This window comes from Equus caballus, chromosome 14 (genome assembly GCF_041296265.1).
Source record: "Equus caballus isolate H_3958 breed thoroughbred chromosome 14, TB-T2T, whole genome shotgun sequence".
Lineage (NCBI taxonomy): Eukaryota > Metazoa > Chordata > Mammalia > Perissodactyla > Equidae > Equus > Equus caballus.
Window position 1 is genome coordinate 62,228,087 of NC_091697.1, and position 16,539 is coordinate 62,244,625.

The 16,539-nt window shown below is 40.5% G+C and overlaps 1 protein-coding gene and 2 long non-coding RNA genes across 5 annotated transcripts in view; 1 reads left to right on the forward strand and 2 right to left on the reverse strand.

Moving 5' to 3' along the window:
- Positions 1–9,173, reverse strand: part of LOC138917299 (uncharacterized) — a 124,184-nt gene extending 115,011 nt beyond the window's left edge. Inside the window, exon 1 of one of the 2 annotated variants that reach the window (XR_011425091.1) lies at positions 8,888–9,172. This is a non-coding gene — a long non-coding RNA (uncharacterized lncRNA). Of the gene's footprint in view, positions 1–8,887 lie in introns of both variants that reach the window. The other variant, XR_011425090.1, reaches the window with a different exon arrangement.
- LOC138917564 (uncharacterized) lies at positions 3,457–5,601 on the forward strand. Its single transcript, XR_011425747.1, has 2 exons — positions 3,457–4,106; positions 5,349–5,601. It is a non-coding gene; the product is annotated as an uncharacterized lncRNA (long non-coding RNA).
- A 3,874-nt stretch (positions 9,174–13,047) lies between the features above and the next one.
- Positions 13,048–16,539, reverse strand: part of SLC12A2 (solute carrier family 12 member 2) — a 103,856-nt gene continuing 100,364 nt past the window's right edge. For both annotated transcript variants that reach the window (XM_005599457.4, XM_014730697.3), the window contains one exon: positions 13,048–15,958. In XM_005599457.4, the coding sequence (XP_005599514.3) occupies positions 15,823–15,958 (136 nt within the window). In that variant the 3' untranslated portion in view covers positions 13,048–15,822. The remainder of the gene's footprint in view (positions 15,959–16,539) is intronic.

Here is a 16,539-nt window from a genome sequence, read left to right on the forward strand (position 1 = left end):
AAAATTAAAGACTTTTGTGCATCAAAGGACACTATCTAGAAAGTGAAAAGACAATCCATGGAATGGGGGAAAATAATTTTAAATCATATATCTGAGAAGGGACTTGTATCTACGATATATAACTACTTTTATAACTCAATAATAAAAAGACAAATACCCCAATTAAAAGATGGGCAAAGGATCCGAATAGATGTTTCTCCAAGAAATAGAGAGAGAGACCAATAAGTACATGAAAAGATGCTTGACATCATTATTCATCAGAGAAGAGTAAATCAAAACCACAAGGAGATACTACTTCACACCCACTACAGTGGCTAGAATAAAAAGTCAGATAATAATAAGCGCTAAAGGAGAAATCGGAACCCTCACGCACTGACGGTGGAAATGTAGAACAGTACAGCCACTTCGGAAAACAGCCTGCACTTCCTCAATTAAACGCAGAGTTATCCACGACCCAGCAGTTCCACTCCTAGGTATAGACAGGCATGCCTAATTTTATTGCGCTTTGCTTTATTGCACTTCGCAGATAATTGCTTTTTTCACAAGACCCTCCACCAGAAAAAAAATTATGGCATGCTCACTGAAGGCTCAGATGATGGTTAGCACTTTTCAGCAATAAAATATTTTTAAGGTAAGGTATGCACATTGCTTTTTTAGACATAATGCTATTGCACACTTAATAGACTACAGTATAGTATAAATATAACTTTGATATGCACTAGGAAACCAAAAAAGTCATGTAACTTGCCTTATTGTGCTATTTGCTTTATTGTAGTGGTCTGGAACCGAACTTGCAACATCTCCAAGGTGTGTCTGTACTCAAGAGAAATAAATACATCCGTCTACCCCAAAACTTGTACACAAACGTTTGTAGTTGCATTATTCATAATAGCCAAAAGGTGGGAGCAACCCAAATGTCCATCAGCTGATGAGTGGGTTAGCAAAATGTGGTATATCCTTTCAATGGAATAATATTTGTCCACAGAAAGGAGTGATGTACTGATACATGCCACAACATGGATGCACCTCGAAATGTTATGCTAAGTGAAAGAAGTCAGACAAAATACCATGTATTATATGATTCCATTTATATGAAATATCCAGAATAGGCAATTCTACAGAGACAGAAAGAGAATTCATGGTTGCTTAGGACAATGGGGAAGGGGAGACAGGAGAGTGATAGCTAACGTGGATGGGGTTGTTTCTGAGGTGATGGTGGCACATATCTGTGAGTATACTAAAATCCATTGAACTATACACTTTAAATGGGTGAATTGTATGGTATATGAATTTTACCTCAACAAAGCTGTCTAAACAATGATATTGGCTTACATACTGAACAGTCCAGGGTCCAGACTCGCTGTCTCTTTCCCTTTCACAGCTCTTCCTCTCTCTGTTGGCTTTCTCCCTTGGTGACAGAGATGATGGCCAGTAGCTCCCAGCTGGTCTTTTACTACTATCTTAGTCAATTCATGCTGCCATAACAAGAGACTGGCTTAAACAAAAGAAATTTATTTCTCATAGTTCTGGAGGCTTGGAAGTCTAAGAGAAAAGCTCTGGAAGGGTTTGGTTCCTGGTAAGAACTGCTAAAGAGAAAGATGGCCATTTTCTCTCTGTGTCTTCCTATGGCCTTTCCTCGGCGGGTGCACGTCCGGGTCGGGGAGAGTATGCTTCTGGTATCTCATCCTCTTCTTACAAGAACACTAATCCTATAGGATTTGGGCCTTACCCTTAATGACCTCATTTAACTTTAATTATTTCCCTGAGGGCCCTATTTCCAAACACTGTCACATTGGGAGTCAGGGCTTCAATATATGAATTTTAAGGGAGACATAGACATTCAGTCCATAACAACCACTTGAGCAAACTCAAGCGGAAAGCACACTTCTCTCTGGAAAGGGCTGGCAAAACTTGCAGCTGCCCACCATTGGCCCGCTTTGGACCCTGAGCTTGTTTTTGTTCCAATCACTTTGACTAGGCAGGCCAGAGTCATGTGATGATCCCCAAAGCTAGGGGTCAGTCAGCCCCACCAAACCAAGAGAGGAAGGGGGGAAACTATAGGCTCTCATCAAAGAAAAGGGGCCAGGTGAGGCCAACAGCAAACACCTACCCCACAGTGCCGGGCTGTAAATCAGGGAACCTGCGTGCCAGGCTTGCGCGGGGCAGAGACCTTCTGTGTCACCAAGGGCAAGTCAACAAATGTCTCTATGCCCCTGGCATCCCCAGGCCAGAGCACTGGGAAGACAAGGGGAGACAGAGAGGTGAAAGCCCTTAAGAATCAGAACTCACAGAACGAAGGCCTAGGAGGGATGGACTGTAGGAATCACCTGGCCCCTCATTTAACAATTTTTAAAAAAAAACGGACCATAAAGGCAGATGTGAGACAACTTGAAATGAGACTCAAAATGGATTTCGCATCACTAGACTTGGGAGAGGAAGCCATTTACTAGCTGTCATAATTTTAAGCGTAACACTTCCTCTCCCTCAGCCTCACTTTATTTTATAAATTAACTATAATATACATAATACATAATATAATAATAATGATGATAGATGTATTCATTAACTAGTGGGGGAGAGTCCCTTCACAATATATATCAAATCATCACGATGTACACTTTAAATATAATTTTGGTTGTCAATTGTACCTCAATAAAGCTGAAATTAAAAAAATAATCTCATAGAGCTATTCTCAAGATGAAATGTGAAAATGCAGCATACTTGACAGATGCAGAGAGCAGAAGTGACCTACTCTCACAGCTCACGGGAGCCATACAGAAGGGAGGTTACTGCAACATCACCTCACTCGAAACACAAGGAAGTCTCTCTGCAGTGTGACATCTCTAAGGAGAGGGAACTGAGCAGGAAACTCCCCTCTCTTGTGTGAGGTCTCACTAGTGCAAAGTTCTGGAGTCAGTCAGGGCAGACTGAACCCTAGCTACATCATTTTGAGACCTTGGGCCTCTGGGAACCTCAGTTTCCTCTTCTCTAAAATGGGGACAGTTCCTACTTAGGTTGGGATATTCTAAGATTAAATAATGATGTTAACATGCCTGGGGGCACCTAGTGTGTATTCAATTCACCTTCCGTCTTTCCCCTCGCCTTAGCAGGGCAAGAGTAGCCTCAGGCATCTTGCAATAATTCTACCCCAAATTGTTTCCCAGACAAGTTCGGTTACTCGAAATTGGACGTCACTAAATTCTTCCGCCAGAGTCCACGTGAGCCTAAGAAAAGAGGGAAACTTTTTCTACTCTGAGGGAGACAAACATATGCTAAAAAGAAAACTAGAGCGTCTCTCCTGTCTGCTCCTAAGGGCAAGACCCTGGCCTTCCATCCGCCAAAGAGAACAGAAGTGAAATTCAAGGCATGGACGTTACTCTCCTCTGGAGCCACGCGGGGGAGCCCGTGCCAGGGCGAACGCCGACACGGCGGCCCGGGACCGGCGACTTTCCTTGCGAGGAGACCCGCCCCGACCCCCTGCAGCCCCGAGAGCGTGCGAGAGCCCCGCCAGCGAGCCCTCACTCCGCGGGGTGGCGTTTAATAAAACCGAAGTCAAAATAAGGAAGAAAGATGTGTTTTTAAAAGTAGAAAATATCTTCAAATGAAATTCTTTTCTTAAAAGCACTCCCCCTCCAAAAAACTAAGTAAATAAAGTGGTGAAACTTGAGGAATGTCAAACAGAAGATAGAAGGGAATGAACTAAGTCAGACCTACAGTTAGACCAACTGGAAGCGAGCGGACAAGAAGGAAAGGGAGGGAGCAGGGACGGAGGGATGGAGGGAGGAAATTAGCAAGCTTTCGTCTGTGGGTCTGCGCCTGGGTTGGGAATGACCCGGGGTGAGCAGGAAGCCTGCACTCCGTTTAGGACCCTGTGATTATGTCAACCCTCAGAGTGACCTGTCTGGGGACAGACCTCTCAAAAGACTGGAGGTTTAACAATAAATAAGGATTTGCTTCCATTCGTATACTTTTCGGCGCAAAGTTGTTTCAAAACACCGGACACCTGTGGGACCGAATTGTTCAATAATCCTCAAAGAACAAAAGCCACCGAGAAGCGTTTCAAGGGCAATTATGATAACAGCCAGCACCTCGACTAGGCCGAGCAGGTGACTAATTCCTTAAGCAAATACTTAGACACCTATCTAAACACTGGCTCCCTTTCCTCCACCGCAGCCCACTGCCTCCCCGCAAGGGTGGGCTGGAGCCCCAAGGCTGACCCCCGCCCCCCACCACCCGACTTCTCGCACCGGCTGTGGTCGCTCACGTCGCCCGCGAGCGGCCTTCATTGAAGGATGTCTTAAAGGAGGGTTCCCCTAGCCCAGCTCCCTTCCTTCCTCCCCATCCCTCCGCTGCCCTCCTCCCCCCCCCCCCCCATCCCCGGAGCCCCTCACCCAGCATCCCTCTCCCTGATCCCGGCCCCCCAGCTCTTCTCCCCTGTACTTCTCTGGTTCTTCCTGGCCTGCAGCCCCCGACTCCCACTCCACTGCTGATCTCCACCCCAGACCCTCCCCTCTCCCAGGCGCCCTCCACCAGCTCTGCTCCCCTAGATCTCGTCTCCTTGCTCCCATCCCCTCAGCTCTTGTCCGGGATCTTTTCCTGTTCTCCCCCATCCCCAGCCCTGAGTCGCTGGGCACCGAAAGGGACTGAAGGCCACGCCCATCTCCCCTGACGTTCAGCCTCCTAAATACTTGGCCTTCAGTTGGGCTTCAGTGTTGGGACAATGAAGGCCCCTCTGGAAGCGTGGGTTCTCTGCCAGGCCGGCCATGTGCATTCTCCAGGCGGTGGCTTCCCAACCTCGGGGCTTCCTGGTGTTACGTCACATGGCAGCACACCACACCTAATTTTTCTCTGAGGTCAAAGTAAGGGTCCTTGCCAAAGTCATTTAAACCCTGGAAGCTCCCTTTTCTCTTATGTAAAATGGGCATAATAATAATAGAAACTGCCTTATTGGAGATTTGGGGATTAAATGAGATACATGGAAATAGTTGCTAGCTGTTACTGTGTCCCTCATGTCAGGCACCCATAACCCCCGCATTTCTTTGCATCCTCAGCTCTTGGACTTTGTAGATGGAAAAGGGATCTCAAGTCCCACAGTAGCAAATAGTTCTGACCTTTTTCTCCAGCAAGTGTTTTTCTAAAGCATTTTAAAAAATCTGCTTCACTCTTCTTGGATTTTGGCCATTACTTTGCAATTACTTATTTACAACAGGAGTCTGTGAACTCCTCAAGAACAGGGACACAGGGACTGTGTCTTATTCCTTTTTATGTCTCTGGCACCTGGCATAGTGCTTGGGATGTGGTAGTTCAATAAATGTTTGTAATATTAATTAAATTATTTGTTTTTATAGGTCACATTAACAAAAATGGTCAAATAGCCTAGGAGCAGAAGAAGGAGATGCAAATGGAAGATGAAAGGACCTAATAATGCCATCATAGTGCCAGTGACCCAGGCCAATCGCTTCACCTCTTTGTGCTTATTTTCTTAACTGGAACAAGTGAGGGGGATGATACTTCATTACCTTTTATACAAGTGATTGACATACAGAGTGGAAAATCAGGCCCTATTTTAAATAAATTGATTTTATTCATTTACTCCATAAATATTTACTGAGAACCTACTATGTGCCAAGCACTGGGCTAAATATGAGGGATATGACCACCAATAAGTATTTATTGAATCAATAACTACTTGTTAAATGACCCCTTCTTTAAATAATGGTATCCCACTGATTAGCTTGAAGGAAACAAAATAAATTAATGAATTGAGATGTAGTTATTTTAAGTTAGGCCTGAAGAATTCAAGCACATGTGAAACATCTTACAATGTGCAGATCATATTAGTGTGTAGTTACAACCAAAGTCTGAACCAAGTCCCCATTTCAGAGGCTCCAATCCCAGTAAGGCCCCATGCCTTAAATCCACTCAGCCTTTCCCCTGTCATCATCCACCTTTCTCTTTATATTAATTTTTTTCATTCATTTAAAAATCCTATATTAAAATCTCCTAGCTGCTCACAACTAAGATAAGTCACAGGAGATATTAAAGTAATTAAGTTGGTTACTTAATCTAATTGGGAAACCAAATAACCATGGGACAGCCCCGTGAGAACAGTGGGGTGGGCTGCAGAAGGTGTTTGGCAACCGGATGTCAGAGAAGGTTCACAGAGAAGTTGACTTTTGAGCTGTGTCATAAACAGCAGGATTTTGCCAGTTGGGGAAAGTCATGAGTAATATTTACATAGCATTTTCTCATTCATAAAGTATGTGTACAGAGCGTCCGTTGGGGAAGCACTTGGTCCTCAGGCACTTGACAAGATAAGGAATTGATGGCAGATGCTCAATTGGCTTTTTCACAATAATAAAACAAACATTTAATTTTTAAATATTTCAATGTACTGATACAATAGTATCAGTGAAAAAGAAGCAGCAGTGGGAGTGGCGTAGGAGAGAGAAAGGTTGTGAAAAGTCAGGGGTGGACCTAATACTTTGAATGCCTACCATAAACTCTCGATAGTCCTTTACCTATTAGCCAAGGTTAAGTGGGAAAGAAAATATATTACATGGTCCATAGTGTTCATGAGATAAAAAATAAACCAGTTCTTTTGTTCGATCGCTCACTTCATTCATTTAACACATTCATTCACTTCATTCATGCAGTCAACAACATTAAGTGCCAACTATGTTGTAAGCCCTAAGGTCGCTGCTCCCCAGGAAGCTCCCAGACAGGTGTAAAACACAGAACAAAGCAAATAACTCAGTGCAGGTGAGGCTACGAGAAGGGCCAGTGGGTGAGCACAGAGGGGCAGACCAGAGAGGAGGGGGCCCCAAAAGCAGCCTGGTGGCATCAGAGAAAACTTCCCAGGCAAGAGATTCTGAGCTTCCTTTTGAGGAGGAAAGTCAAGGACAGACCAGCGAGAGGAAACGGCATGTTCAACTGCCCCGAAGCAAAAGAGAGCCCTGTGCAGATGCTTAGTGTGGCTGGAGTAGAGAGTGGAAGGCATGGGGCGGTGGTGGCTGAAAATGAACCTAGAGAGAGGCATGAAGCACTCAGATGACGCTGAGCGCTGGGGACACATCCAGGTGAAATGGGGAGCCACGGAGCAGCTGTAAGCAGAAGAGTGATACAATCAAAGCTTTGTCTTAAAAACTTCACTCTGGCTTCAGTGTGGAGACAGGTCAGAATGATATAATATGGGTGGCAAAGAGACAAATGAGAACCCTTTTGTAATAATGTGAGAGAAAAATATGATTGATCTTGGCCAAGCCACCAAGTCCAGGTCTGAGTTAGAGAACTAGAGAGAGTGAAGATCTAGACTCAGCTTAAGTGACCTTTGCTTGGGTTTGCAGAAGAACTAGCAAAGAAACAGTGCCAAGGAGGGACAGTATAAGGATACAAATTGGTGGAGTAGCTCTGAGGTGGCCCCCTACTTCCTCAGTGGAGCATCCACCATGTTCAGGGGACGTGAAGGGAGAGAGCCTTTGGGAAGGAGGAGCCCAGACTCATGGCTTGCATCAGCATCCAAGGGTCCACCTCTGCCAGGTGCGGAAATTCTTCCTTTGCTTTGGCTTTATAATCCTGGTCGCTTCCTACCATCACATTAGGCTTAGAGCAGGCCTGACATGGCCAGTCTCACAATGTTGGAAACTGGAACTGACATCATAGCTAATCTATTGTAGAGATTTGAGATGTTTAGGAGAAAAACATCAATAGGATTGGGTGATGGGTTGTGTGGGGTGGTGAGCAAGAAGATGGAGTCACTCACCGTGCCTGATTGGTAGCATATTGTCTTTTTCCTCCTTCTAATTCAGGAGAGGTGGGGGAGAAAAGACAGCTCACATCAACTGACACTGCCCATATGCCACCTGTTTACGGATTTTACCATATTTAAGTCTCACAACACCCCTCTGAAGTAGTAGTATTATGCTCATCGTAGAGTTGAGGCACAAGGCTTAGGGGGGCGGTTATCACAGTAAGCAGCAGTCAGGACGGAACCGGGTCAGCTCTCTGGAAAACCACGTCTACTTCTGTTTCCTCTCACAGGAGGCCCTTATACTCAACTTCTTAACCTCTCTGAAGAAACATGGTCTCCTGTAGTAGCAGAAAATAATATTCCTTTCACTGAACTATACTGGTGACTTTCTTCCTCATCACTTTTTTAAAAGTTCACGAGATAGCTCTTGTTTCCCAGCTATTCCAGTACACCAAGTTCATCCAACAGAAAATGTCAGCTCTGTGCAACCTGAGCTCAACATGCAGCTTTCTGCCAAGGAGCTAATTTTGTGCCACAGTTTTAGAAATAGAAAAGTTACTTTGTTGTTTTCAAATAGTTAAGCCTGTTGAAGATACAAGCATGAATTTTCCTTTATCTACAGACTGCTATTTGCAACATAGTGGTATCTTTTGGAAACCAATGAATATCTCCATAGATTGATATCTTACAGTGTACTGTTAATGAGGGGGAGAATTAAAACATAGGGCATGGTTTCTCTGCATTTGTTTCTTCAGCCATGATACCCGAGAAAATTAACGGACATGATAAATAAATCCAAGTGTGTCTCTTCTAGGGAATAGAAACAAATCCAATCAAGAAATCGGAAGACATGTAAAAAAGGAAAGAAGTATATTAAGTATATAAATTTTGAAATTATAAAAGCATGCTCTAATTGCTAAAAAAATTTCAATGCAAAGCAATTAACATTCAACAAAAGATTATTAAAACTGCCACAGCAAGAAAAAGAAAACCTAAGTGAACAGGAACCACGGAATGAAGTGAACATAATTTAAGTCCTGCCTCCAAAGAAGGCTCTGGTCCTGGTGATTTTATTGGTAATTACTTCAGTGGTCCAATAGCCAATTGTCATGATGGACTCCAGACCCTGTATCTTACCTTTTACTCATCTTCTAAACAGCTCCTTTTATCCTCCTCCCACACGCACAGCTTTCCCCAAACCTGCTCAACTTCTCACTTTGTCAATTTCAGCATCCTCCTTTGGCTCAAGCTGGAAAGCTTGATGTCATCCTCATCTCATCACCCTCAGCTCTTCTCCTATCCACTACATTTTATCGCCTTTTTTATTCTTTCTCGATATGTTTTCTAATCTAAACTTTCCTTTCCATTCTTTTGCTACTCACTTGGTTCAATCTCTCCTTCTCGTCCTCTCATTTGAACTGTTGTAATGACCTCCTGTTTGGTACTGATGCCACCAGTGCCCGCAGGGTCCCTCCCACTTTAGTCTGCAGACTAATGAATGTCTTCCCAAAGAGAAGTTAATCCTGCACTATGCTCCTTAAAGCTTTGGTTGGGTTACCATTTCCTGGGCAGGATATTCAAGGGTAACAGGTGAGCTGCTGAGAATTTAATGTAACATAAGAAAAATCAACCAGATGGTTTTCAACTGCTTTAGAAAAAGTATACTCTGCCTATTTTGGTGAGGGAAGACTCTGTTACTGCATTTCTAGAGCTGTAGGAAAAGCAGACATTTCTGTCTTCTAGAGCTGAGCTTGTCTACATTTTCCCATGGGCTATGAAGATGCATTGTCAAGGAAAGAGGAAGGGAAAGAAAGCCTGGCTCTTGTTCCAGGGTTGGGGAGAGGCTGCCCCCTGGTGTGGGAGGGAGTTCTGGAGAGAAACTACCTTAAAGAAAAAGGACAAGAGGGGTGCTGAAAATGGAGTTGCTGCAGATGAGAGAGTCAGGAATCCTCTGCCAAAGCCCTTCTGAACACACTTTGAATTGAGGATGGCTGTGCGACTGCTGGGCTGGGGTGGAAGGCGGGGAGGAGAGTGGATATTAAGCATTTAGCTGCAGAGCTTTGGGGACCTGGTAAAGGGGTCAATAGCCCAGGTGTGGCCTGCAGAGCTGTTCACCTTTGAATCAACTGCTGGAACCTGGGTAATCCAGCACATGGAGCAGCAGGCATCGGTGGTGGACCGAAGATCTGAGGCCCTTCCCTAATTTCCTGGGCTACATAACCCGACTACAAGGGCAAACCCAAAGGAGAGGGTGTGGCTCCTGACAAATAATGAGGTTATTCTTGCTGCCAAGATACCAACCCTTTTACTACAGTTGTTGCTGAACTCCTGAGATTGAGTATGGCTTTTTCAGAAGCCATCAGCACACTGCGTGGTGACAGTCTAACTGAAGAGTCAAGGCTAGAGAGCGCCTAATGACATTGTTTTGAGTCCCCGTGTACACTAACTTGAGTCCCTGAACTCAGTGGTCTTCCTGGACTTCCTTTTTCTGTTAGCCTACTTTAGGTTCTATTCCTGCCACAGATGAAGATCTAACGAAGAAAAAGAAAATACGGAGGAATTTGGAAGGGAGGTTGTTATTTCAATTCACAGCTGGTGTGAGAGGAGATGGAAATACTCGTACCCTGTGGAAGAAGCTTGACAAATAAGGCATGGGCGGGCAGGGGACAAAGGCAACCATAAGGCAGGCAGGGGTATAGTGAGAAGCAGCGTCTGAGAAGGGGAGGAATTTCACTCAACAGAGCTTGTTTGGCAGGTGGAAAGGCTGGCTTAACAAACCCTCCAGGTGATTCTGATGCACACTAAAGTTTGAGAACCACTGTTCTAGTCCTTCAATACATAACACACCTGTGCTTCCTTTTCATCAATTTTCTAAAAAAACTCGTGTGAAATTTATAACAATGCTAAACTCACAGGTGGATTGACAGTAAACAAAGGATTATCTTTACTGATGGAAAAGCCATAGAGAAATAGACTACCTGAAAGATGTAGGTTATACTTCTGAGATTACTACCATGTAGCTAATGAGAGATGCTGATTATGATCAACAGATTTCAACATTCAGGAAAAAACCTGACTTCCATTCTTCACAATTAACTGTTTCCCAGAGGAAAGTATGACTGCAAGACTTTTAGCCATGAAGAGACAAATCTTTCTTTCCACGAACCTCTTTTCTTGGAGCATAACTTTCCATCCTACTGCCAACCCCCCATTCTCAAATTGTCGTTGTCATTTTCTAGATTTCTTAACTAGTAACATTTCTTAGGAACTCAAAGGAGAATTTTCATGGCTTAAGCAGAAATACCGTCATTTTAAAATAATAACCTGTGGCTTATTGGTTATGCAGACAAACTCCTATAGCTTGCTCGTTTTCAAATTGCAACTACATCTTTCAAAAATGGCTTAATTGGGACAATTTTATTTAGAAGGTAGAAGAGCAGATATAATCATATCTTATAGTAGTAGTTGTTATATGCCTTTATGTCTACCATACGTAAATCGAAAACACTGCCTGCTTACTTTGACATATTTGTTATTAGAGATAGATGAGCTGCCTGTAAACTGCCTCCCTTCTTTAGACTGGAGATGTTAACATTTCCAAGACAAAATCGCCTCAATTCTCCAGCTCAAAGGCTTCAGCAGTGTTCTAATGAAATTTTGACAAGTACTGAGTCTGCCCTCTGTTTTTGCATGCAATATCTGTGGATCACTGATCCTACTCTGTGGATCAGAAAGTAAATTTATTTTCATTTGTAGCTGTGGGCAGACTATCTTGGTAATTTGCCTTCATATCACAGAAGAGTGGAACAAAGGATATATGTTGACAAGACACTCTCATTTTGGGGAATGAATTCCTGATCTAAGGACAGCAGCCACAAGTAAGGTCGAACAACAGGTGACAAATTCAGATGCCTTCATATTTTCCCTAAAACAACAGTTTCTAACTCTTACCTAGTCTAACACAAAATTCAATGATAGAATCAAGGGGAAAAAATGGGCTGGAGTTCTTAATGCTACCATTTAATGGCCTATCCGAAATGCCTATCACACATGTAAAACAGGTCTATGACCATTGCCGCCAGATTCTGTAAAGAGCAACAGACTTGGATCTTTAGGTATTTTAGTAATCTACAAAAAAAAATTATGTCAAAGTGATTAACCCACACACATTTTATGTGTATCTACTACCTGGATTAGGTAAACTAACCATTACTTTCAGATGAGTGTATCCTAGGATTTGTGCTATCTTTCCTTAGTTAAACATTAAACTACCATCTATTTGCTCTGACCATACAAACATCCCGTTGATAGATACAGACAGAAGCATATAAATGCATTTATCTTTTCTTCCTGGTGAATGAACAAAAAACCCTGCTGGTTCAAAGATGAACCATTCCTGTTTTGAAAATTGTTGGATGCTATATTAGGAAATGCCACATTCATAGTTGCCTTTGAATTCTCTCTTAACTCCCCCAAGAAGTGAGTAAACTGGCCTGAATAGTAGCTTATGGAGAATAAGCAGGAAGCAAAGATGATACAATGGACACTCACATTTGGTTTCAGATCTATTAAGGCAGCCTGTAGCCAATCTATATTTCTAACTGTAATTTGCATTACCTGAACACAGACTTGCTGGGCAGAGAGGGATGAGTGGTTTGGAAATGACGAATCTATCCCAGCCCTCTGTGTTATGGATTAGGCAGCAGTGATGTGTAATGGAAATATCCCTGGAGATGAAAGATCTGGGCTCTAGGCCAACATCCTTGCTGATTACAACATGACCTTGGGAAACTCCCCAAATTGCTCCAAGCTGCTTTCTCAAGAGCAAGAGAGAGATAAATAGCTATCCTGCATATATAGCACCCCTACAATAATGGTCAAATGAGAAAGTGAAAATGCTTTGTAAAACTGTAAATCAGCTTAGCCAAAAACCTTAGGAAGCGAAGAATCAGATTATATTCAGGGACTATGACTCCATTTTAATCCTCTAGTTTCCTGATTCATAATGTGTGATTTCGCCCAAACATAAATAAAGCAGAATTAGAAAAGCTAAATCATTTAAAAAATAAATCAAAATGAGCTGCATTTTGTATGGCTCAATCACACTGTCCATATCAATAGTGATTATTCCAAAGGCATAGGGATAGAGAACAATTTCATGCAACTTTGCCAAGGCATGAATATTACAGTGAAAGCCGTTTTAAAAGCTCAGACATCAATGAAACAGTTATATAACTGAGGTTAAATCACAAAATTGACACAGATTTATAAAGCAGATAAAATGAGTAGTCATTAAATAGTTGTAATGAATCCGCTTCCTTTATTGCAGTAACTTCTATACAAAGCAGCAACTGCAATACTCAACGTTAAAACATTAGAAAAGCATTTGTATGACAGTTATAATACAGTATTATCAAAATATTACATTTTCAAACTTAGTAAACATCCACCAGAGCTCAAATCTTTAAATTATTTCCATAGTCTTTAAAAATATGTAATGTCAGAAAGCATATAAAAAGAATGTAAAAGGAAACCTAAAATACAAATGAAATAATGTAACAAATAAATATCTGATTTAATTAACCATTAATAATCAGCTTAACACCACCATTCTCTCTAAACCCAATGAATTTTTACCTATAGGAATAACGAACTGTCAAATGCCATTGCATAATTATTTATTTCCAAGTTATTACCAATGATTAGAATTAAAAAAAAATTTGGCATTAAAATAATCAAATTCAGGATAAATAAAATAGAGTAGAAGAGCATCAACACTAGCTAGCATCTCTAAGAATTGTTGAAACTTATTAGAGCACTACAACAACCTTGAAAATTTTGAACTGGTGTCTAGTCTTAAGTGAAAGTAATGTATTTTTTTTTAAAGTGAAAAGCTTCTTACATTATTTCACAGACAATATTACCCTCCCCCGAATTATGCATATTTAGATATATTTTATGTACTTTATACACATATGTATGATGTATGACATTTGGTTCCTGCAGTACAGATCACAATGATGTTTTCCTGAATGGGAAAAACTTAAAAAAAAAACAACAAGTGTACCTGTGCATGTTTCAAGATAGCAGCACTCAGTTCACGCCCTATTATCCATTTAAAAAGTTCAAATATGATTATTATTTACTAAATAATATGACATTTTACTGTATTTTCCCCCCAAACACTACAAACCCTGCAATAAACGGAACAATGCTGTGAGTTATAATGTGTAGGGAAAAAATTTTGGAAAAACAATTACTTCATTTTCTTAACATTCTGAATTCAAAATTATTATCAGATCTCCATTTTTATATTTAGTTCATTCTCACGCAGCAAAAATACTGCACTACTGACAACTGCAGTAATCTTCTAGATTTCTATCCAGATTCATGAAAACTGGCAGAAATTCTTCACCCCTGACACTTACACCAATGAGCCCAGTGAACAGTACTTTAGATGACATGGTCTCCATTTTCTAACTAAATGATAACTGTGTGAAGTTACATGCCCTTCAAATGATCACCTTTGTTCTCTATGAAACCTGTATCTTTCAATCGAATTTTGAACTTATGCTTACTAAAATAAAAAAATTTTAATCCGATGAATCTTGATCATTTTAAAAATGCAAAAAACCAGCAACATAAACATCATTATACATACACATATGCATCTGTGTATGCATATACATATACACACACACATACAGATATGTAGACATATATCCCTTGAAATGCTTAGGAAATCCTTCCTTGGATAAAAAAATGAAAAATTTCACATTAATAATTGTATATAAAGCTTTTAGTAACAGTACATATGCACTGTCAAAATTGTTCTAGTAGACTATGATGTCAAAACAGACATTTGAAAAGCACAAACTGGCAGTTTTTCTTAACATAAAAGTTTTAAAGTATTAAGAATGGATTAAATTTCAATGTTCAGAACAATCTGTTCAAACCTGAGTATATTAATTAAGACTAAGTGTACTTGACAATTGAATGAATTAAGCCTAAAAACATTTCACTAAGAAACCAGTGGTCCATTTAACCATTTGATGAAATGTTAAATATTTCACTGATTTATAAAGGAGGGTATAGTGAAATTCCACATAGTGTTTATTGAAATATTCTATTAAATGACATTGCTTTGTCTAATTTTCCTCCAGAAAAATCTTTTTAGCATTTCTTAAAAGTCCCTCAGATTTGAGGAAAACCCTAAATTAGGACAAATCTCTCTTCTAATAAATACAAATGATCGTGAGGATGTTTGTCTAAAGAATGGCAATATGTGATTTTTCAGCATGGTATATAGAAGTACTGGATAAATCATCAACCTTCCTTAAGGTTTGAAGAAATAATAATCAAGATATAAATTAGAGCCAATTAGAAATTTAAAAAAAAAAGGTTTATTGGGCCTTGTTTCCCCTAGATCTACATTTACACATATTCGTACAAACCTAACCTTGGGGTCACCTTTTGGTTCCCATTTTTTTTTTTTTTCATTTTTCATTAACTTGCCCTAATTCTCACCTTTAATATCTAACAGATACCTTTACAAAAGTAATAGAAAACATACAGTACTCAACACTAATTGGTCAATGGAAGAAGAAAAGCAGTGTCCATTTTATTTTAAGGTGTAAGAGACTAGGAATAGAAATAAAAATCATAGCTGAAGGCAAAGTTTGACATTCTATAAATTTATAAAAGAGGATATATGGATGAAATTTGGTTAATTTCAGAAGGCACCTCAAGGCTAAAGGCTTTTTGTACTCCTTTCATCAATCAAAAAATAACACACTTTTATTGCTATTCAAGTAGCAAAGGAAAACATTACTCCCAACAGCTTCAGTCCAATAAGGAATCATCATCCATTAAGACTGAGATTCAGAATTGACTAAAACTGAAGTCTCCATACACATATCAACGGAGCGACTTCCCTGTGTGCTTTCAAATTAATGAAATAGTGAAAGAAAAGTCACAGTTCGCCATTGTGATGTTAACGTATCATTGAAGATTTCAGTTACTTCACTAGGCACTGAAGTACCGTCTGGAGGGCTGTCCACTGTGTAGAACATTTAAGAATAGAAGGTGAGGACACTCTGATGATTCCCACGGACTAGAAGAATTGGTGGTAGGTCCTTAGATAGAGCTTCCAACCAAGCCATGTAGAGAGCACTAGACACAGCACCTTTTCGTGCAACTGGGAGACTCCTGGTATCAAAAAGAGAAAGGAAATCAAGCAATGCGTTTAAGCTGGGAAGAATAAAATGCAATAAAAATTATAAATTAAGTCACAAAAATAGTAACTAAAAATTACTATAGTTATTGAGTATTTTTAAGTGCAGGGAAAATTCTGCATATGGTATTACAACTACTATACTCACAGATCAGTATTTCCGTTTTGTCTTCAGTTTTAACAAAAGATTTTAAAATATTTCTTCATAAGAATAGCAAATAAATATTTCTATAAAACCATTAACACATTTGGTCTCTAACATTAAACCTCCAAATTTACCCTTCTTCAATAAGGATAGAATTCTTTTAGAAGAAAGGAATGTTTCTATCTGAATTTAGAACATGGAAACTATACATGGATAAATCAAATTCAAACATAATGAATTCTACATATTAATTTTCATCTTCTCTTACCTCTCTGGGCTTTCATTTCTATTTGTAAATAGCGGCAGTAGTGACCAGTTGCTCTCTAGATTTCTACATTTCAGCATCTTCCATTACAGATATGTGACCATGATGAGCAAAATTGGAAATTTTCTAGTGTACTAAGTGTCTGT